The sequence below is a fragment of the Macaca nemestrina genome, chromosome 3 (genome assembly GCF_043159975.1).
Source record: "Macaca nemestrina isolate mMacNem1 chromosome 3, mMacNem.hap1, whole genome shotgun sequence".
Classification (NCBI taxonomy): domain Eukaryota; kingdom Metazoa; phylum Chordata; class Mammalia; order Primates; family Cercopithecidae; genus Macaca; species Macaca nemestrina.
Genome location: NC_092127.1, coordinates 20,316,923 through 20,339,699, shown reverse-complemented (window position 1 = coordinate 20,339,699; position 22,777 = coordinate 20,316,923). Strand labels below are relative to the sequence as shown.

Here is a 22,777-nt window from a genome sequence, read left to right as displayed (position 1 = left end):
TACTGGCCAGGAGAGAGTGACAGGACATATTTAATGTACTGAAAGAAAAAAACTTTTATCCTAACATAGTATAATCCAGAGAAAGTATCCTTCAAACATGCTGAAGAAATAAAGACTTTACCAGACAAACAAAAGCTGAGGGATTTCATCAACACAAGACCTGCCCCATAATAAATGCTAAAAGAAGTTTTTTAATATGAAAGAATAGGATGATAATGAGTAAAAAGAATGGAAGAAATCATCTGAAGGTGTAAAATTTACTAACAACAGTAAGTATACAGAAAAACACAGAATATTAGAACACTGTAATTGTGGTATGTAAGTTACTCATATCTTGAGTAGAAAGACTAAAAGATGAACTGATTGAAAATAAAAATTATTCACACCTGTAATCCTAGCACTCTGGGAGGCGGAGGTGGGTGGATCACTTGAGGTGAGGAGTTTGAGAACAGCCTGGCCAACATGCTAAAAATACAAAAAAATTAGCCAGGTGTGGTGGCATGCACTTGTAATCCAGGCTACTTGGGAGGCTGAGGCAGGAGAATCACTTGAACCCGAGTGGTGGAGGTTTCAGTGAGCTGAGATCATGCCACTGCACTCCACCTCGGGCAACGGAGCGAGACTCTGCCTCAAAAAATAAAATGAAATAAAATAAATAAACATTATGTGGGGTGTGGTGCTTATGCCTGTAATCCTAGAACTTTGGAAGGCTGAGGTGGGAGGATTGCTGGAACCCAGGAGTTTGAAATCAGCCTGGGCAACATGCAACATGAAACCAGCCTGGGCAACAGGCAAAAACCTTTCTCTACAAAAAAATACAAAAAAATTAGCCAGGTATGGTGGCACAGGCCTGTAGTCCCAGCTACTTTGGAGGCTGATGTGAGATCACCTGAGCCCAGGAGGTGGAAGTTGCAGTAAGCTGAGATTGTGCCCCTGCCCTCCAGCCTGGGTGACAGAGTGAGTCCCTGTCTCAAGAAAAAAAAAAAAAAAATTATAACTTTTTGAGAGACAATACAGTAAGATATAAATAGAAACAAAAAGTTCAAAAGTAGGGGACAAAGTTAGAGTTTTTACTAGTTTTTTCTTTGCCTGTTTGGTATCTGTTTTTGCAATCACTGTTGTCATCAGTTTAAAATAATGGGTTATAAGATAGTATTTCTACCTCATAGTACCATCAAAAATAAAAAATCATACAACAGGTAGACAAAAAAATAAAAAGCAAGAAATTAAAACATACCACTAAAGAAAATCACCTTCACTAAAATGAAGATATGAAGGAAAGAAGGAAGAGAAGTCCACAAAACGACCAGAAAACAAACAAAATGGCAGAACCAAGTCTTCACTTGTAATAATCCCATTGAACGTAAATGGAATAAACTCTCTAATCAAAAGACATAGAGTGGCTGAATAGATTAAAAAAGAAGTCTCCACAGGGGTTTCAAGATGGCGGAATAGGAACAGCTCCAGTCTGCAGCCTCCAGCGTGATCCATGCAGAAGACGGGTGATTTCTGCGTTTCCAATTGAGGTACCTGGTTCATCTCAATTGGACAGGTTAGACAGTGGGTGCAGCCCATGGAGGGCGAGCTGAAGCAGGGTGGGGTGTCACCTTACCTGGGAAGCGCCAGGGGTCAGGGGATTTCCCTTTCCTAGCCAAGGGAAACTGTGACAGACTACCTGGGAAAATGGGACACTCCCCACCCAAATACTGTGCTTTTCCCAAGGTCTTAGCAACCGGCAGACTAGGTGATTCTCTCCTGTGCCTGGCTCGGTGGGTCCCACACCCACGGAGCCTTGCTCACTGCTAGTCCAGCAGTCTGAGATCGATCTGCGAGGCAGCAGCATGGCTGGCGGAGGGGCATCCGCCATTGCTGAGGTTTGAGTAGGTAAACAAAGCAGCCGGGAAGCTTGAACTGGGTGGGGCAAACTGCAGCTCAACAAGGCCTACTGCCTCAGTAGTCTCCACCTCTGTGGGCAGGGCATAGCTGAACAAAAGGCAGCTGACAACTTCTGCTGACTTAAACGACCCTGTCTGACAGCTCTGAAGAGAGCAGTGGTTCTCCCAGCATGGTGTTTGAGCTCTGAGAACAGACAGACTGCCTCCTCAACTGGGTCCCTGATGCCCATGTAGCCTAACTGGGAGATACCTCCCAGTAGGGGCCGACTGACACCTCATATAGGTGGCTGCTGCTCTGGGACAAAGCTTCCAGAGGAAGGATCAGGCAGCAGTATTTGCTGTTCTGCCATATTTGCTGTTCTGCAGCCTCCACTGGTGATACCCAGGCAAACAGGGTCTGGAGTGGAACTCCAGCAAACTCCAACAGACCTGCAGCTGAGGGACCTGACTGTTAGAAGCAAAACTAACAAACAGAAAGGAACAGCATCAACATCAACACAAAGGTCATCTACACCAAAACCCCATCTGGAGGTCACCAACATCAAAGACTAAAGGTAGATAAAACCACCAAGATGGGGAGAAACCAAAGAAGAAAAGCTGAAAATTCTAAAAATCAGAGCACCTCTTCTCCTCCAAAGGAACACAGCTACTTGCCAGCAACAGAACAAAGCTGGACGGAGAATGACTTTGACGAGTTGACAGAAGTAGGCTTCAGAAGTCGGTAATAACTAACTTCTCTGAGCTAAAGGAGGATGTCTGAACCCATCACAAGGAAGCTAAAAACCTTGAAAAAAGATTAGACGAATGGCTAACTAGAATAAACAGTGTAGAGAAGACCTTAAATGACCTGATGGAACTGAAAACCATGGCACGAGAACTTCGTGACACATGCACAAGCTTCAATAGCTGATTTGATCAAATGGAAGAAAGGGTATCAGTGATTGAAGATCAAATTAATGAAATAAAGTGATAAGAGAAGTTTAGAGAAAAAAGAGTAAAAAGAAACTAACAAAGCCTCCAAGAAATATGGGACTATGTGAAAAGACCAAACCTAGGTTTGACTGGTGTACCTGAAAGTGATGGAGAGAATGGAACCAAGTTGGAAAACACTCTCCAGGCTATTATCCAGGAGAACTTCCCCAACCTAGCAAGGCAGGCCAACATTCAAATTCAGGAAAAACAGAGAACAAAAACAAAGATACTCCTCTAGAAGAGCAACCCCAAGACACATAATTGTCAGATTCACCAAAGTTGAAATGAAGGAAAAAATGTTAAGGGCAGCCAGAGAGAAAGGTCGGGTTACCCACAAAGGGAAGCCCATCAGACTAACAGTGGATCTCTCGGCAGAAACCCTACATGCCAGAAGAGAGTGGGGGGCCAATATTCAACATTCTTAAAGAAAATAATTTTCAACCCAGAATTTCATATCCAGCCAAATTAAGTTTCATGAGTGAAGAAGAAATAAAATCCTTTACAGGTGAGAAAATGCTGAAGGATTACAAGAGTTCCTGAAGGAAGCACTAAACATGGAAAGGAATAACTGGTACCAGCCACTGCAAAAACAGGCCAAATTGTAAAGACCATTGATGCTATGAAGAAACTGCATCAATTAATGGGCAAAATAAACAGCAAATATCATAATGACAGGATCAAATTCACACATAACAATATTAACCTTAAATATAAATGGGCTAAATGCCCCAATTAAAAGACACAGACTGGCAAATTGGATAAAGAGTCAAGACCCATCAGTGTGCAGTATTTGGGAGACCCATCTCATGTACAGACACACATAGGCTCAAAATAAAGGGATGGAGGAAGATCTATGAAGCAAATGGAAAGCAAAACAAAAACAAAAACAAAAACAAAACAAAACAAAAAAGCAGGGGTTGCAATCCTAGTCTCTGAAAAAATAGACTTTAAACCAACAAAAATCAAAAGAGACAACGAAGGCCATTCATTACATAATGGTAAAGGGATCAATGCAACAAGAAGAGCCAACTATCCTAAATATATATGCACCCAATACAGGAGCACCCAGATTCTTAAAGCAAGTCCTTAGAGACTCAGACTCCCAAACAATAATAATGGGAGACTTTAACACCCAACTGTCAATATTAGACAGATCAATAAGACAGAAGGTTAACAAGGATATCCAGGATGTGAACTCAGCTCTGCAGCAAGCAGACCTAACAGATGACTTCAGAACTCTCCACCCCAAATCAACAGAATATACATTCTTTTCAGGACCACATGGCCATTATTCTAAAATTGACCACATAATTGGAAGTAAAGCACTCCACAGCAAATGTAAAAGAACAGAAATCACAATAAACTCTCTCTCAGACCACAGTGCAATCAAATTAGAACGCAGGATTAAGAAACTCACTCAAAGCTGCACAACTACATGGAAACTGAACAACTTGCTCCTGAATGACTACTGGGTAAATAACGAAATGAAGGCAGAAATAAAGATGTTCTTTGAAACCAATGAGAACAAAGACACAACATACCAGAATCCCTGGGACACATTTAAAGCAATGTGTAGAAGGGAAATTTATAGCACTCAATGCACACAAGAGAAAGCAGGAAAGATCTAACATCGACACCCTAACATCACAATTAAAAGAACTACAGAAGCGAGAGCAAACAAATTCAAAAGCTAGCAGAAGGCAAGAAATAACTAAGATCAGAGCAGAACTGAAGGAGATAGACACAAAAACCCTCAAAAAAAATTACTGAATCCAGGAGCTGTTTTTTAAAAAGATCAACAAAATTGATAGACTACTAGCAAGACTAATAAAGAAGAAAAGAGAGAAGAATCAAATAGATGCAACAAAAAAATGATAAAGGGGATATCACCACCGACCCCACAGAAATACAAACTACCATCAAAGAATACTATAAACACCTCTACGCAAACAAACTAGAAAATACAGAAGAAATGGATAAATTCCTGGACACATACTTACATTATTACTACCTGGAGACTTTAACACTATACTCTCCCAAGACTAAACCAGGAAGAAGTTGAATCTCTGAATAGACCAATAAAAGGCTCTGAAATTGAGGCAATAGTTAATAGCCTACCAACCAAAAAAAGTCCAGGACCAGATGGATTCACAGCCGAATTCTACCAGAGGTACAAAGAGTCTTCTGAAACTATTCCACTCAATAGAAAAAGAGGGAATCCTCCCTAACTCATTTTATGAGGCCAACATCGTCCTGATACCAAAGCCTGGCAGAGACACAACCAGATAATTTTAGACCAATAATCCCTGATGAACATCGATGCAAAAATCCTCAATAAAATACTGGCAAACCAAATCCAGCAGCACATCAAAAAGCTTATCCACCATGATCAAGTGGGCTTCATCCCTGGGAGGCAAGGCTGGTTCAACACACATAAATCAATAAACGTAAGCCATCACATAAACAGAACCAACGACAAAAGCCACATAATTATCTCAATAGATGCAGAAAAGGCCTTTGACAAAATGCAACAGCCCTTCATGCTAAAAACTCTCAATAAACTAGGTATTGATGGAACATATCTCAAAATAATAAGAGCTATTTATGACAAACCCACAGCCAGTATCATACTGAACGGGCAAAAACTGGAAGCATTCCCTTTGAAAACCTGCACAAGACAAGGATGCCCTCTCTCACCACTCCTATTTAACATAGTGTTGGAAGTTCTGGCCAGGGCAATCAGGCAAGAGAAAGAAATAAAGAGTATTCAATTAGGAAATGAGGAAGTCAAATTGTCCCTGTTTGCAGATGACATGATTGTATATATAGAAAACCCCATCGTCTTGGCCCAAAATCTCCTTAAGCTGATAAGCAACTTCAGCAAAGTCTCAGGATACAAAATCCATGCGCAAAAATCACAAGCATTCCTATACACCATTAATAGACATACAGAGAACCAAACCATGAATGAAATCCCATTCACAATTGCTGCAAAAGAATACCTAGGAATCCAGCTTACAAGGGATGTGAAGGACCTCGTCAAGGAGAACTACAAACCACTGCTCAGTGAAATAAAAGAGGACACAAATAAATGGAAGAATATTCCATGCTCATGAATGGGAAGAATCAATATCGTGAAAATGGACATGCTGCCCAAAGTAATTAATAGATTCAATGACTGTCTTCACAGAATTGGAAAAAACTACTTTAAAGTTCATATGGAACCAAAAAAGAGCCTGCATTGCCAAGACAATCCTAAGCCAAAAGAACAAAAGCTGGAGGCATCACGCTACCTGACTTCAAACTATACTACAAGGTTGGGAACAAGCCCCCCAAAATCTGGCCATAAACTGGCCCCAAAACTGGCCATGAACAAAATCTCTGCAGCACTGTGACATGTTCATAATGGCCATAACACACACGCTGGAAGGCTGTGGGTTTACCGGAAGGAGAGCAAGGAACACCTGGCCCGCCCAGGGCGGAAAACCGCTTAAAGGCATTCTTAAGCCACAAACAATAGCATGAGTGATCTGTGCCTTAAGGACATGTTCCTGCTGCAGTTAACTAGCCCCACCTATTTCCTTAATTCAGCCCATACCTTCCTTTCTCATAAAGGATACTTTTGGTTAATTTAATATCTATAGAAACAATGCTAATGACTGGTTTGCTGTTAATAAATACGTGGGTAAATCTCTGTTTGGGGCTTTCAATTCTGAAGGCTGTGAGACCCCTGATTTCCCACTTCACACCTCTATATTTCTGTGTGTGTGTCTTTAATTCCTCTAGCACTGCTGGGTTAGGGTCTCCCTGACCGAGCTGGTCTCGGCACTACAAGGCTACAGTAACCGAAACAGCATGATACTGGTACCAAAACAGAGATATAGACCAATGGAACAGAACAGAGGCCTCAGAAATAACGCCACAAATCTACAACCATCTGATCTTTGACAAACCTGACAAAAACAAGAAATGGGGAAAGGATTCCCTATTTAATAAATGGTGCTGGGAAAACTGGCTAGCCATATGTAGAAAGCTAAAACTGGATCCCTGCCTTATACCTTATACAAAAATTAATTCAAGATGGATTAGACTTAAATGTTAGACCTAAAACCATAGAAACCTTAGAAGAAAATCTAGGCAATACCATTTAGGCCATAGGCATGGGCAAGGACTTCATGACTAAAACAGCAAAAGCAATGGCAACAAAAGGAAAATAGACAAATGGGATCTAATGAAACTAAAGAGCTTCTGCACAGCAAAAGAAACTACCATCAGAGTGAACAGTTAACCTGCAGAATGGGAGAAAAGTTTTGCAATCTACCATCTGACAAAGGGCTAATATCCAGAATCTATAAAAAACTTAAACAAATTTACAAGAAAAAAACAATTCCATTAAAAGGTGGGCAAAGGATATGAACAGACACTTCTCAAAAGAAGACATTTATGCGGCCAACAAACATGAAAAAATGCTCATCATCACTGGTCATTAGGGAAATGCAAATCAAAACTACAATGAGATATCATCTCACGCCAGTTAGAATGGCGATCATTAAAAAGTCAGGAAACAACAGGTGCTGGAGAGGATGTGGAGAAATAGGAACACTTTTACACTGTTGGTAGAAGTGTAAATTGGTTCAACCATTGTGGAGGACAGTGTGGTGATTCCTCAAGGATCTAGAACTAGAATTATCATTTGACCCAGCAATCCCATTACTGCGTATATACCCAAAGGATTATAAATCATGCTACCTTAAAGACACATGCACATGTATGTTTACTGCAGCACTATTCACAATGGCAAAGACTTGGAACCAACCCAAATGCCATCAATGATAGACTGGATTAAGAAAATGTGGCACATATACACCATGGAATACTATGCAGCCATAAAAAAGGATGAGTTCATATCCTTTGCAGGGACATGGATGAAGCTGGAAACCACCATTCTCAGCAAGCTATCACAAGGACAGAAAACCAAACACTGTATGTTCTCACTCATAGGTGGGAATTGAACAATGAGATCACTTTGACACAGGGCAGGGAACATCACACACTGGGGCATGTCAGGGGCTTGGGGTCTGGAGAAGGGATAGCATTACAAGAAATACCTAATGTAAATGATGAGTTGATGGGTGCAGCAAACCAACATGGCACATGTATACCTATATATCAAACCCGCACGTTGTGCACATGTACTCTAGAACTTAAAGTATAATCAAAAAAAAAAAAAAAAGAAGACTCAATGAACAGTTGCCTTCAAGAAACAGACTTCACCTATAGAGACACACACAGGCCAAAAATAAACGGATGAATAAAGATATTCCATGCCAACAGAAACCAAAAAAGAGCAGAAGTAGCTATGCTTACATGAGACAAGAACTATAAAAAGATACAAATAAGGTCAAGAGATCAATTCAGCAAGAGGATATAACAGTTATAAATATATATGCATCCAATACTGGAGTACCCATATATGTACAGGAAATATTATTAGAGCCAAAGTGAGAGATAGCCCCCAATATAATAATACCTGGAGACTTTAACACTATACTCTCAGCATTGAACAGATCATCCAGACAGAAAATCGACATAGAAACATCAAACTTAGCTGACTCTAGAAGCACTGCCTAGGGGTCATCACAGCTCTGCAAGGAGCAGCAAAAGAAAAATAAAAAAAAGAAAAGAAACATCAGACTTCATCTGTATTGTAGACCAAATGGACCTAATCGACATCTACAGAACATTTCATCCAACAGTTGCAGAATACGGCTTCTTCTCCTCAGTACATGAATCATTCTCAAGGATAGAACACATATTACGTCACAAAACCAGTTTTAAAACATTCAAAAAACCGGAAATTATACCAAGTTTCTTCTCTGACCACAATGGAATAAAACTAGACATCAATAACAAGAGGAATTTTTGGAAACTATACAAACAGATGGAAATTAAACAATATGCTTCTAAATAAACAGTGGGTCAATGAAGAAATTAAGAAAGAAACTGAAAAAATTTTGAAACAAATGATAATGGAAACACAATATACCAATACCTCTGGGATATAGCAAAAGCAGTACTAAGATGGAAGTTTATTGGTCGTTACATCAAAAAAGAGGAAAAACTTCAAGTAAACAATCTAATAATGCATCTTAAAGAACTATACAAGCAAGAGCAAAGTAAGCCCAAAAGTAGTAGAAGAAAATAAGTAATAAAGATGAGTGCAGAAATAAATAAAATAGAAACAAAGAATACAAAAGATCAATGAAATCAAAAGATGGCTTTTTGAAAAGATGAATGAAATCAACAAACCTTTATCCAGACTAAGAAAAAGAGAGAAGACCCAAGCAAACAAAATCAGAGATGAAAAAGAGGGAATTATAATACAACTGATACTACAGAAATTAAAAAGATCTTTAGAAGCTACCAAGAGCAGCTGTATTTCAATAGACTGGAAAACTTAGAAGAAACAGATAAATTTCTAGACACATACAACCGTTTGGAGGTTCCTCCAGAAACTAAAAATATAGCTACCATGTGATCCAGCAATCCCACTGCTGGGTATATGCCCAAAAGAAAGGAAATCAGTGTATCAAACAGATATCTGTAGTCCCATGTCTACTGCAGCACTATTCACAACAGCCAAGATTTAGAAGCAACCTAAATGTCCATCAACAGTTGAGTGGATAAAGAAAATGTGGGATATATACACAATGGAGTACTATTCAGCCACAAAAAAAGAATGAGATCCTGTCAGTTTCATTTATGGAACTGGAGGTCATTATATTAAGTGACAGAAGCCAGGCACAGAAAGACAAATCTCACATGTTCTCACTTATTTGTGGGAGTTAACAATTAAAAAAACTGAACTCATGGTGATAAAAGAGAGCAGAACGGTAGTTACTAGAGGCTGGGAAGGGTGGTGATGGTGGGTGGTGGGGGATGGTTAATGAGTACAAAAATACAGTTAGACAGAATGTATATGATCCACTATTTGATAGCACAACTAGGTGACTAGAGTTAAGTCAAGAATAACATATTGTGCATTTAAAAATAACTAAAATAATAGAACTGGACTGTTTGCAATACAAAGAAAGGATAAATGCTTTAGGTGCCCCATTTACCCTAATGTGATTACTGTGCATGTACGCAATAAATATATACACCTACTATGTACCCACAATAGTTAATAATAAAACATTAAGAAAAAGGAGGAATTGACAGAGAGGAAAGGCAAAGAAGACCCAAAATATACAATGTGGAAATTCCCAAAGACTGAAGAAAAAGAACAGAATACTAGACGCCGGGTATTGGTGGCACATGCCTATAATCCCAGCAGTTCGGAGGCTGAGGCAGGAGGATCACTTGAGGCCATGAGTTCAAGACCAGCCTGGGAAACATAGCAAGCCTCCATTGCTGTTAGAAAAAAGAAAGACAGGGAGAAAGGGAGAAAAGGAGAAAGAGAAAAAGGGCGGGGCAGGGGGAGAGAGAAGGAAGGAAGGAAGGAAAGAAGGAAGGAGAGAAAGAATGGGGGAGGGGAGAAGGAGGGGAGAAGGAGGGGAGAAGGAGGGGAGAGGGAGGGGAGACGGAGGGGAGACGGAGGGGAGAGGAGGGGAGAGGAGGGAAGAGGGAGGGGAGAGGAGGGAAGAAGAAGGGGAGAGGAGGGGGAGGAGGGGAGAGGGAGGGGAGGGGAGAGGAGAGGGAGAGGGAGGGGAGGGGAGGGGAGACGGAGGGGAGATGGAGGGGAGAGGGAGGGGAGAGGGAGGGGAGGGGAGGGAAGAATGCAGGCAATAATTCAAGAGTACTTTCCTAAAATTGAGAGGATAAAAAAAGACTCCTAAAACCCAGAAAGGAAAACAAAGACTGGAAGCTACATATTAAAAAGATACACTATGATGAGGACTTACAAAAATGATGAAAAAATTAAAGAACAATAGAGATATTTCAAACTTGTGGACAGGAAGCTTCAATATCATTAAGATGTCAGTTTTTTTCCAACTTGATCTTTGGATTTAATATAATCCCAGCCAACCCAGCAAGCTCTTTTGTGGATACAAACATAATAACTCTAAAGTTTATATAGATATCCAAAAGACCCAGAATAGCCAATAAATAATTGAAGGAGAGCAAAGTTGGGGGACTGACACTATGTGGCTTCAAGAAACACCATAAAGCTACAGTAATCAGGATATTGGGGCACTGGCAAAAGAACAGAAAAAAAGTTGAACGGAATAGATAGTTCAGAAATGGCCCTGTACAAATATAGTCAACTGATCTTTGGCAAAGGAGCAAAGATAATTCATCGAAGAAGGAATAGTTTTTACAGTAAGTGGTGCTAAAAAAAACGCTGTACATCTACTTATGAAAAAAATGTATCTAGACACAGACCTTATAACTCTTCAAAAATATTTACTCCAAAATAAATCACACAACTAAATGTAAAATGCAAAACTAGGCCGGTTGCGGTGGCTCACACCAGTAATCCCAGCACATTGGGAGGCCGAAGTGGACGGTTCACTTGACCTCAGAAGTTTGAGACCAGCCTAGGCAACATGGCGAAACCCCATCTCTACAAAAAACACAAAAATTAACCAGGCACAATGGAAAAAAAGGATGCACACTGGTGGTCCTAGATACTTGGGGGTTTGAGGTAGGAGGATCACATGGGCAAGCCCTGTCTCTACTAAAAATACAAAAATTAGCCAGGCATGGTGGTGCATACCTGTAGTCCTAGCTATTCAGGAGGTTAAGGTGGAAGGATCACCTGGGCCCAGGGAGGTTGAGGCTGCAGTGAGCCATATTGCAACACTGCACTCCAGCCTGGGCAACAGAGTGAGACCCCAACTAAAAAAAAAAAAAGAAAAAAAAAAAAAAGACAATGTCAAGAGAACATGAAGACAAGCCACAGACTAGGAGAAAAATATAGGCTGACTATCTCTAATCCAAAATGCTCCAAAATATGAACCTTTGGAACATTGTTATGATGCCCAAAGGAATGTTCATTGGAGCATTTCAGATTTTGGATTTTTGGATTAGAGATACTCAACTGCTATAATGCAAATAGTCCAAAATCTGATAAAAACCCAATCCAAAACAGTTCTGATCCCAAGCATTTCAGAGAAGAGATACTCAATCCATATTTGCAAAAGACATATTTGATAAAGGACCATTAACCAAAATATACAAAGAATTCTTAAACTCAACAATAAGAAAATAAAGTACCCAATTTAAGAATGGGTGAAAGATCTCAACAGGCATCTCACTAAGGTATACAGGTGGCAAAGCAGTATATAGTAGGAAGCATATGAAAAGAGGTTCAACATCATACGTCATTTGGAGATTGCAAATAACAACAAGATACCACTACACAGCAATTAAAATAACTAAAATCCAAAACACTGATAAAACCAAATGCTGGAGAGGACATGGAGTAACAGGAACTCTCATTCATTCACTGCAAAATGGTACAGATACTTTGGGAGACTGGTGGTTTCTTACAAAACTAAATGTACTCTTACTAGACAATCCAGCAACTGTATTCCTCTGTATTCACCCAAATGAACTGAAAACTTATGTCCACACAAAAACCTGCTTATATATGTTTATATCATCTTTATTCATAATTGCTATCACTTGGAAGCAATCACGATGTCTTTCAGTACATCTTGAAAGTGAATAAATAAACTGTAGCATATCCATACAATGTAATATTATGCGCTAAAAAGTAATGAGTTATTGAGACACAAAAAGATTACAGAGGAACCTTAAGTGTACATTACTAAGTGAAACCATCCAATCTGAAAAGAGTACATACTGTATGAGTCCATTTAGATGACAGTCTGGAAAAGACAAAACTATGGAGATAGTAAAATAATCAGTGGTTGCCAGGGTTTGGAAGAAAGGGAGATATAATATAAGCAGAGGCCAGGCGCAGTGGCTCAAACCTGTAATCTCAGCACTTTGGGAGGCTGAGGTGGGCGGATCACGAGGTCAGGAGATTGAGACCATTCTGGCTAACATGGTGAAACCCCATCTCTACTAAAAATATAAAAAAAAAAAATTAGCCGGGCGTGGTGGCGGGCACCTGTAGTCCCAGTTACTTGGGAGGCTGAGGCAGGAGAATGGTGTGAACCCGGGAGGCGGAGCTTGCAGTGAGCTGAGATCCGGCCACTGCACTCCAGCCTGGGTGACAGAGTGAGACTACGTCTCAAAAAAAAATTATATATAAATTATATATATATATAATTATATATTATATATAATTTTTATATATATTTTATATATATATAAGCAGAGCACAGGGGATTCTTGGGGCAGCAAATTATTGTGTAATAATGGTGGTTACATAGCATTATACATTTGTCAAAACCCAGAAAAATTAAAGCACCAAGAGTAAATTTTTTTTTTTTCTTTTGAGACGGAGTCTCGCTCTGCCGCCCAGGCTGGAGTGCAGTGGCCGGATCTCAGCTCACTGCAAGCTCCGCCTCCCGGGTTTACGCCATTCTCCTGCCTCAGCCTCCCCAGTAGCTGGGACTATAGGCACCCGCCACCTCGCCCGGCTAGTTTTTTGTATTTTTTAGTAGAGACGGGGTTTCACCATGTTAGCCAGGATGGTCTCGATCTCCCGACCTCGTGATCCGCCCGTCTCGGCCTCCCAAAGTGCTGGGATTACAGGCTTGAGCCACCGCGCCCGGCCAAGAGTAAATTTTAATATAAACTATACACTTTGGTGATAATGATGTGTCAATATTGGTCTATTGATTAAAACAAATGTACCTCTCTAGTGTGGGCTATTGATGGTGGGGGGGAGGCTGTGTGTGTACGGGGGAAGGGCATATACAGGAACTCTCTGTACTTTTCACTCAATTTTGCTATGTGTATTAGTCCGTTTTCATGCTGTTGATAAAGACATGCCTGAGGCTGGGAAATTTATAAAAGAAAGAGGTACAACTGAACTCACAGTTCCACGTGGCTAGGGAGGCCTCTCAATCATGGCAGAAGGCAAGGAGGAGCAAGTCACATCTTACATGGATGGTGGCAGGCAAAAAAAAAAAAAAAGAGAGAGCTTGTGCACAGAACCTCTCATTTTTAAAAAACCATCAGATCTCACTGAGATCCATTCACTATCATGAGAATAGCATGGGAAAGACCTGCCCCCCTAATTCAGGCATCTCCCACCAGGTTCCTCTCACAACACATGGGAATCATGGGAGCTACAAGATGAGATTTGGATGGGGATAAAGAGCCAAACCATATCACTATGAATCCAAAACTCCTCTAAGAAAAGGTCTATTAAAAAAAAAAAAAAAAAAAAGACACACTATGTACTGTACTAGAAAAATAAACTCAATGCCAAACTATATTTTAAGAAAATGACTGGACTTTAAGTAAAAAGAAAGATACACTTTGAGCATCCAAGCAAAAAGACCAAATCACTTATAAGGTAAAGAAAATAAAACTGCCATCAGACTTTCTGCAGCAATGTTTTATGCCAGAACATAATTAAATTATATATTAAAGACAGTCAAGGAAAAACAGTAAGCCAAGGATTTTATGTGTGGCCAAATCAACCCTCACAAATACAGTCATAAGACAAACTATTATGAAAATGGAAAATCTGTGAGTGTAGTGTTCACACAAGTTCTTCCTAAGGAATCTATTACAAAAAGAGTTTCAAGCAATCAGAATGACTAAAGAGACACTGACATAAGAATTGGAAGACTAAAATAAAGAACACCAAGGATCTTTTATGTTTCTCATTTAATACACAAAACAAGCCTTGATAGTAGTGTTTCCATTCTACACATGGAGGAAATGAATGCCACAGTCAGAGGAACTTATCCATGGTTGCTGAGCAAGTAATGAAGCCAGGATTGGAAACAAAGCCCATTCTCTTTCCACCACATTATCCCCACATACATGAGCTAAACCCTTGTCTCTGCATATACTAGAATAGCATATTGCCTGGAATTTCGTTCTCCCCATTATCTACTTAATGATTTATTTGAAAAAAAAAATCTTTGATATACCCAAAAATCACTTACTCCCTGTGGCTTTCCCTTATCCAAAAGGGCCATATATATTGTCATCAATAAAATCGTATGGTACTGAAAAGAAAAGCCACCTCATCTGTGGCCCCAAAATCGCTTATTGTCTTGTGGCTTTCCCTTACCCAAAAGGGCCATATGTATTATCATTAATAAAGGCATATAGTACTGATAAAGTAAAGCCACTTCAGCTGTGGCCCCAGAGCATTTCACATACAACATCTGTAACACAGATTTTGCCACATGTGCTTTCGATGATGGTAAAAACTGTCACTTCTTTGGCTTAAAATCCCAATACAGAGCATATTCTTCCCAGTAAATGCATTTGGGAGAAAAAGAAGAGGGCAGATAACAAGTCTGGGATATCTTTCTTGATTATACAAGATAAAGTTAATTACTTAAATATCTCTGCATTAATTCTGAACTTTGTGGGTACTTTTTATTCTTGTCCTTTTCACGCAATGTTATTATTTGTTTTCATTTTTGTCTGTCCTCTGAGAGCAAGAATGATCTTTTTTTTCCTTTATAGCTTACCATCTAACATAAAATAGTGAACACAACTAAGAAGTGTTCAAAAAATGGTGATTGAATAAAGAGAAATCATAAAATAAGTTATTTCTCTGTTCCAATTCTGTGCAGATGGACTATGATGAATATGAAGAATAAAAGCCCAATTTTTATGTGGTTTAAGTATTACTGTATACCAAATTGCATATATTTAAGCAACAGAATTTTACATCAGAGGAATCAGAATCTAATATTTTAAAAGTAATAGTGTTAATGAGCATCAGCGTATTATAGAACTTTTAGACTACAAAAAAATCTGAATTTTTTTCCTCATTTTTTTCCAGAGAGTTTTGCACTGCAGGGTAAAATTATTATAATTATTTTTAAAAATGTTAGAGCCTGAAGGCATTTTTGTCTTGAATAAAGCCTGGAACATTTTGAAAACAGGCTCAGAGTAAGTTACTAGTATTTTTAATTAGTATTTGGCATACAACTGCACAATTTCCTTATACGAGAGTGTGAACAAATTAATTACAAACATACACACTTTTTGCCTTTTTTGCAGATGACTGTATTTCTCAATTCAAATTGTTTTCTCCCTTTAATATTAAAGAAAATAACAGAATTATTAGCAGCCTACTTTTGCCACTTCAGTAACACATGTATAGGTTCATTTCACTGGCTAATTCTCAGCATCTGGCTAATTCCATTATTGAACATATCAACAGTGTCATCTCCTAGGTTATTTTTCCAACAGCTCTGGATTTGAGGTTCACTCGAAGCTTTTTAAGGGGAGACAGACAACAAGAGTGAGAGAGACAGAGAAGGAAAGAGAGCACAAAAGTGCAACACACATCCCTGCCTAGACACAACTTCTAAAAAGAGGAAAAGTACACTCCACTTCCTCAACATTTAAACAAGCTGTTTAATCTGAAAACACCTGTTTCATACATAGACACTCTTCTTGATGCATAGCTGTAATACCAAAGGCCACAAAACTGATGGATCAGGAATATTTCCTCCTGCCTCATGACAAGTCTCCTTCCCCAAGTCCTATAATTAATAATGTCTGTCACACCTACTGAAATACCTTTTTGAATCCATATCAAAACAGATATACTTAATCTCAATGCATTTCTCCTATATCTGTTTTCATGTAAAACATCATTCTGACTTTTCCAACTCCACCCAAAAACACTTCCTCTTCCTTTTAGATCCCATCCAGGTCTATCAGGTCAAAACTCAAGACTACCATTTGGACAGTACCCCTAGAAAATACAATCATTCTCAATCTAATTAAAAAATCATTATAATGGAAAGATAATTAAAAATAATTCACTTAAAATGGAAACATCTTAAAACACATAATTAGATTTTTAATAATATTATTTCTAGTGTAGAAAAACTACTAGTTTCTCCTTACCACTTCTAATAGTTGTATTTTCTAATAGTTCTGTCTGAAGTTGTAGTTCAGCTTCTCCAAGTATCTTCAGAACAGAATCTGTCGGACTTTTCCCCCAGACTCTTCTTGGAGATCCATTAGGATCTAATTTAATAACTTCTCCCACTGTATGTCCTATAAGAAAAAGATACAAAGAAACAATTTTCAGTAACAGTATAATAATACTGCATGGTAAGGCAGATTTTGGGTCTCTTATCCAATTGAGTGGTTCATGAGAAAAAAAGGTTATATCACAAAGACTTTCAGGGAAAGAATGATGAATAATGGCGAGAACAGAAGCAAATGAAACTAGCAATAAAAATATATCTATAATTGCCTTTTAGAATATGAATTAAATTCTAGTTTTGGGGAATATAAAAATAGAAAAAAAACATAAATTAATACAGGCTGAGTATCTCTTACCTGAAATGCTTTGGACCAGAAGTGTTTTAAATTCTGAATTTTTTTCAGACTTTGAAATATGTGCATATACATAATCTTGTTGATGGGACCAAAGTCTAAACATGAAATTCATTTGTTTGTTTTTTAAGAGATAGAGTCTCACTATGTTGCCTAGGCTAGTCTTGGACTCCTGGGCTCAAGTGATCCTCCCACCTTGGCTTCCCTAAGTGCTGGGATTATAGGTGTGAACCACCATACCTGGCCTCATTTATGTTTTACATCCATCTTATTACACATAGACTAGAGGTAATTTTATATAATACTTTAAATAATTTTGTGAATAAAACAAAGTTTGTATACACAGAATCATCAGAAAGCAATAGTGTCACTGAATTGGTCACCCATGTGGGCCCTCTGTGGTTGCCTGGCATCACCATCATTCCTGACTGTGAGTTTATATGCTGCTAATAAGCAATCTTTTCTTACACTTGTTCATACAGAAATACTTCATAGCTAAAAAAATAGAGACATACATTTTGGTGAAAAACTGTGTTTAAGATAACTAAGCAGCACAGTATTATCACCAGAATACCTGTGAGCTGTTAAGAAACAGCAGGCTTTTAGTCTCCACCCATGAAACTGGATTTTGATTAAAAGGTTACTCTATACTGTCTTTCATTTTACTGGCAAAAAGAAATATCAGAAGCAGCTGAGGGATCAGAAAGGGATCTGAAGGAATGAGAAGGTATTCTATCATATTGCCTTTTTAAATGGCTGGAGGGTCTTTTTGTCCTTGGGGATGCTAAATAAACCATGTGTTGTGTACCTGCACTTTGATTTTGACACATCACATGGGGTCACATGTGGGGGTGTCACACTGGTACTCAAAAGTTTCAGATTTGGGGGCATTTTGGATTTCAGATTTTGGATTAGGAATGCTCCACCTTTATTATGTTTCTATAAAATCTTTATGTGAAAAAATAGAAAAAACTAAGATAAGTGAATAACAATTGGGGGAATATAAAAATAGAAGAAACAGAAATCAGTATTTCATTTCTATACATTTAACAAAAAAAAGAAAACAAATCTTAAAACAAACACACATACGGTTTAAAAAATAGAGAAAAGTATTTCTAAGAAAATTTGTCCTGCTTTATTTATCATAAGTAGGCAAATAACTGCTACTTCCCTATTGACAATAATAATTTGGGGTAAACCATTTTAATAAAATGTATCAAAGCAAAATATAAAAATTACATACTAAAGTTCGAGTATTTAGAATATTTGGTAATAATATATGAAGTATATAGATACCTAGTAGTAACATACAGAATATAATTATATATTATGAGGCATAAGGTATATAGACATTCAATGGTAACCTAATACATTTTGATACAGTTAATGTACCAGTTCCATGAAAGTACATGCAAATCAGCAGATAATAATTAGTTTTGTACAGCCAAAATGATTACCAAGAGGAATTTCTTAAAGGATGGTGAAAATAGAGTAGAGAACTCAGATATAGACCCATAACTTACAATCACTGATGTTTGACAAATGTGCCAAAGCAATTGAAAAGGGGGAAAAGTTCTAACAAACAAAACTGGGATAACTAAATGTCCATAAGAGAAACCCTCCTGTCCACCCCTCCACTGGAATTTAACCCCTTCAACGCAGGCAGCGAAAACAGAGGTGGAGTCAATGGTCTCTCTGAGCTGAGGAGGAGGTGGAAGTGGGAGTCTAGGGAGGCCAAAGTGGCTAGTGTTTGCAAGATAAGAGTACTGAAGAGTAGTAAGTTTCACAGAGAGAGAACTCAGGAAAATTGTAAAAAGCCCCTTTGAGTCTAAGACCTGAGTACTGATCAGCATATCAGTACATAATGTGTAAAGAAATTTTAGAGAAAGTTTAGAGAAAAGACCACTCAGAAGAAGCAGAGGTAACAATACTTTGAGTTCACACAGCGCCAGAAAGAGTTCCTATTCCCATAAGCCAAAAAAAATTGATTTATAATTCACAAGGTACAAGGCAGATTATTCAGAAAGGTTGTTGATGCAGAAAAGGTAAAAGATTAGCCATACGCTAATGCATAGTAATACTAATAAATACTAATAATATAGATTGCTGCTCTGTTCCAGCTAACAAAGCTTAAAAGCAAGACTTGAAAGAGTCAAGCTATGCACAGGTAACTAAATTGTGTCCAAGAATAAAGGTCAAGAATATTTATAGAAATATAAAAATACATAGCACAAATATTAAAATTCACAACGTTTGGCCGCCCCCAAAAAATTATCAAGCATGTACAGAAACAGAATATTAACTATAAAAAAAGGAGGAAAAAAATCACTGAATCCAATCCAACCCCATAATTACAGAGATAATGTAACTCATAGACAATGACATTTATAACTGTATTCCATATGTTCAACAAGCTAGAGAGAAGACTGACCATGATAGAGGTAAAGAAAACATTAATAAGATCCATATTGAACTTGTCCAAATGAAGTTCATATAAATGAACCTGTCCATTGAACTCGTCCATTCACACTGGACACAGAAAAACAAAATAGAAGAAATAATGGCCACGAGTTTTTCAAGTTTGATGAAAAGTATAAATTCATAAATCCAAGATGCTCAACAAAACCCAAGCAAAAGAAACATGATGAAAGTGACATTAAGGCACATTATAATCAAATTCACTGAAACCAAGTCTACAGGGAAAAATCTGAGAAGGAGTCAGAGAAAAAAGACACAGAGGAATAAAACTAAAAATGAGGGTAACAGAAGACTTCTCATCACAAGTAATGTGCATAAGATGCCAGTGGAGCAGCATCATTAAAGCACCAAAAGAAAAACATTTCAATTTAGAATTCTATGTCTCAGAAAAAATATCTTTGCAAAAGGAAGGCTAAATAAAATAAAAACTTTTACAGACATTTTTATGTCTTTAAAATAAAAACTTTTACAGACATACAAATGTTGAAAGAATCACCAGCAGGACTGTACTACAAAAAATCTCAAAGGAAGTCCTTTAGGCAGAAGAAAAATGATACAAAATAGATACCTTCTACACAAAAGAAATGAAAACGACATGGGTAGACACAAAATAGTTTTTTCTTATTATTTAAATAATTTTAAAGAATAAATGACTATGCTGTATTATGGGATTTATAGCATTAAAAAAATAGCACCAAAGGTTGGGAGGGAACAAATGTAAGTACAGGTGACCCTCGAACAAAGTTTTGAAATGCCGGGTTCACTTATAAACAAATTTTCTTCCATCTATGCCACCCCTCAGACACCAAGACCAACCCCCCACTTCCTCCTCTTCAGCCTACTCAATGTGAAGATGATGCCGATGAAGGATTTTATGATGATCCATTTCCACTTAATAAATAGTAAATATATTTTCTTGTTCTTATTCCTTTAGTAACATTTTCTTTTCTCTTGCTTCCTTTGTTATAAGAATATAGTATATAATACATATAACATGTAAAATATGTGTTAATTGGCTTTATGTTATTGATAAGGCTTCTGGTCAACAGTAGGCTATTACTAGTTACATTTTGGGAGAGTTAAGAGTTACACGTGGATTTTTGACTACAGGGGGGTTTCAATACTGCCTAACCCCCATACTATTCAAGGGTCAACTGTATATTATTATAATATTCTTATACCATATATGAAGTATAATTCAATTGAAGATAGGCTGTGCTAAGATAATACACTATAAACTCTGAAGCAAACACTGAAATAACAATGAGCTATAGCTAATAATTCAACAACAGAGGTAAATGGAATAATAAAAAATAACTAACTCCAAAAAATGCAAAACAGGAGGAAAAAGGAAAGAAAGCATAGATGAGGCAAACAAAAAACAAATAGAAAAATGGTACACAAGCAGTCCCTGACTTATGATGGTTCGACTTAAGATTTTACAACTTTACAACGGGTGTATTAGACTGTAATCCCATTGTAAATTGAGGAGCATCTGGATTTAAATCCAATCACATTAATAATCACATTAAATGTAAATGATCTAAACATACCAGTTAAGGTTATAAGAGTGCATTAAAAAATGAATTTAACAATATGCTGCCCACAAGAAACCCACATTAAATATAAAGACACATATAGATTAAGAGGGAAAAAAGGATAAAGATATACCAGGCTAACGCTGAGCAAAACAAAGTGGGAGTAACTATATCAATATCAAACAAAGAAAACTTTTAATAAAGCAAAGATTTTTTAAAAAGGAAAAGGCTATTAATAATTACAACACAGATGAATCTCAAAAATCATTATGCTTTCAGCCAGAGGTGAGATATTAGGGGAAAAACATCATTATGCTTGAGTGAAAGAAGCCAGACACAAAAGAATACAAACTGTTAAGAGTCTGTTTATATGATATTCTAGAACAGGAACATTTAATCTAAGGTAGAAAAAAATTTCAGGAAAAGTTGCCTCTGGGAGGATAAGACCAGATAATGACTAGGCAGGGGCAAACTTTCTGGGATGATGTTAATGTTCTATATCTTGATGGCTTATTTTGCAGCTCCCAGCATTTGTTAAAACCCAGCAAATATACATTTGCAATGTGTGCATTTCATTGCATGTAAATTTAACATAAAGGAAAAAACAAACATTGAACTCTAATAAATAATTATATGCTGTGAAATACTTAGGGCAAGGTATACCAATGTCTGCAATTTACTCTGAATGGCATGACACAATGACAAACCAATTGATGGTTTTGGTATCAGGATGATGCTGGCCTTATAAAATGAGTTAGGGAGGAGTCCCTCTTTTTCTAATGTTTGGAATAGTTTCAGAAGGAATGGTACCAGCTCCTCTGTACCTCTGGCAGTATTCGGCTGTGAATCCGTCTGGTCCTGGGTTTTTTTTGGTTGGTAGGCTATTAATTACTGCCTGAATTTCAGAACTTGTTATTGGTCTATTTTCAGGGATTCGACTTCTTCCTGGTTTAGTCATGGGAGGGTGTATATGTCCAGGAATGTAACTATTTCTATTTCTTCTAGATTTACTAGTTTATTTGCATAGGCGTGTTCATAGTATTCTCTGATGGTAGTCTGTATTTCTGTGGGATTAGTGGTGATATCCCCTTTATCATTTTTTATTGTGTCTATTTGATTCTTCTTTTCTTCTTTATTAGTCTGGCTAGCCATCTATCCATTTTGTTAATCTTTTCAAAAAACCAGCTCCTGGGTTGATTTTTTTTTTTGAAGGGCTTTTCAAGTCTCTATCTTCTTTCAGTTCTGCTCTGATCTTAGTTATTTCTTGTCTTCTGCTAGTTTTTGAATTTGTTTGCTCTTCCTTCTCTAGTTCTTTTAATTGTGATGTTAGTGTGTCAATTTTAGGTCTTTCCCACTTTCTTCTGTGGGCATTTAGTACTATAAATTTCCCTCTAAACACTGCTTTAGCCGTGTCCCAGAGATTCTCATACATTGTGTCTTTGTTCTCATTGGTTTCAAAGAGTATCTTTATTTCTGCCTTCA

General features: G+C 37.7%; 1 protein-coding gene across 7 annotated transcripts in view; it reads right to left on the bottom strand.

Annotated features, from left to right (window-relative positions):
• LOC105466693 (NIMA related kinase 1) overlaps window positions 1-22,777 on the bottom strand; it is a 229,035-nt gene that overhangs the window by 82,880 nt on the left and 123,378 nt on the right. For 6 of the 7 annotated variants that reach the window (XM_071092827.1, XM_011715788.3, XM_011715791.3 and 3 more), the window contains one exon: window positions 16,842-16,994. In XM_071092827.1, the coding sequence (XP_070948928.1) occupies window positions 16,842-16,994 (153 nt within the window). Of the gene's footprint in view, window positions 1-13,824; window positions 13,887-16,841; window positions 16,995-22,777 lie in introns of those variants that run through there. The other variant, XM_071092829.1, reaches the window with a different exon arrangement.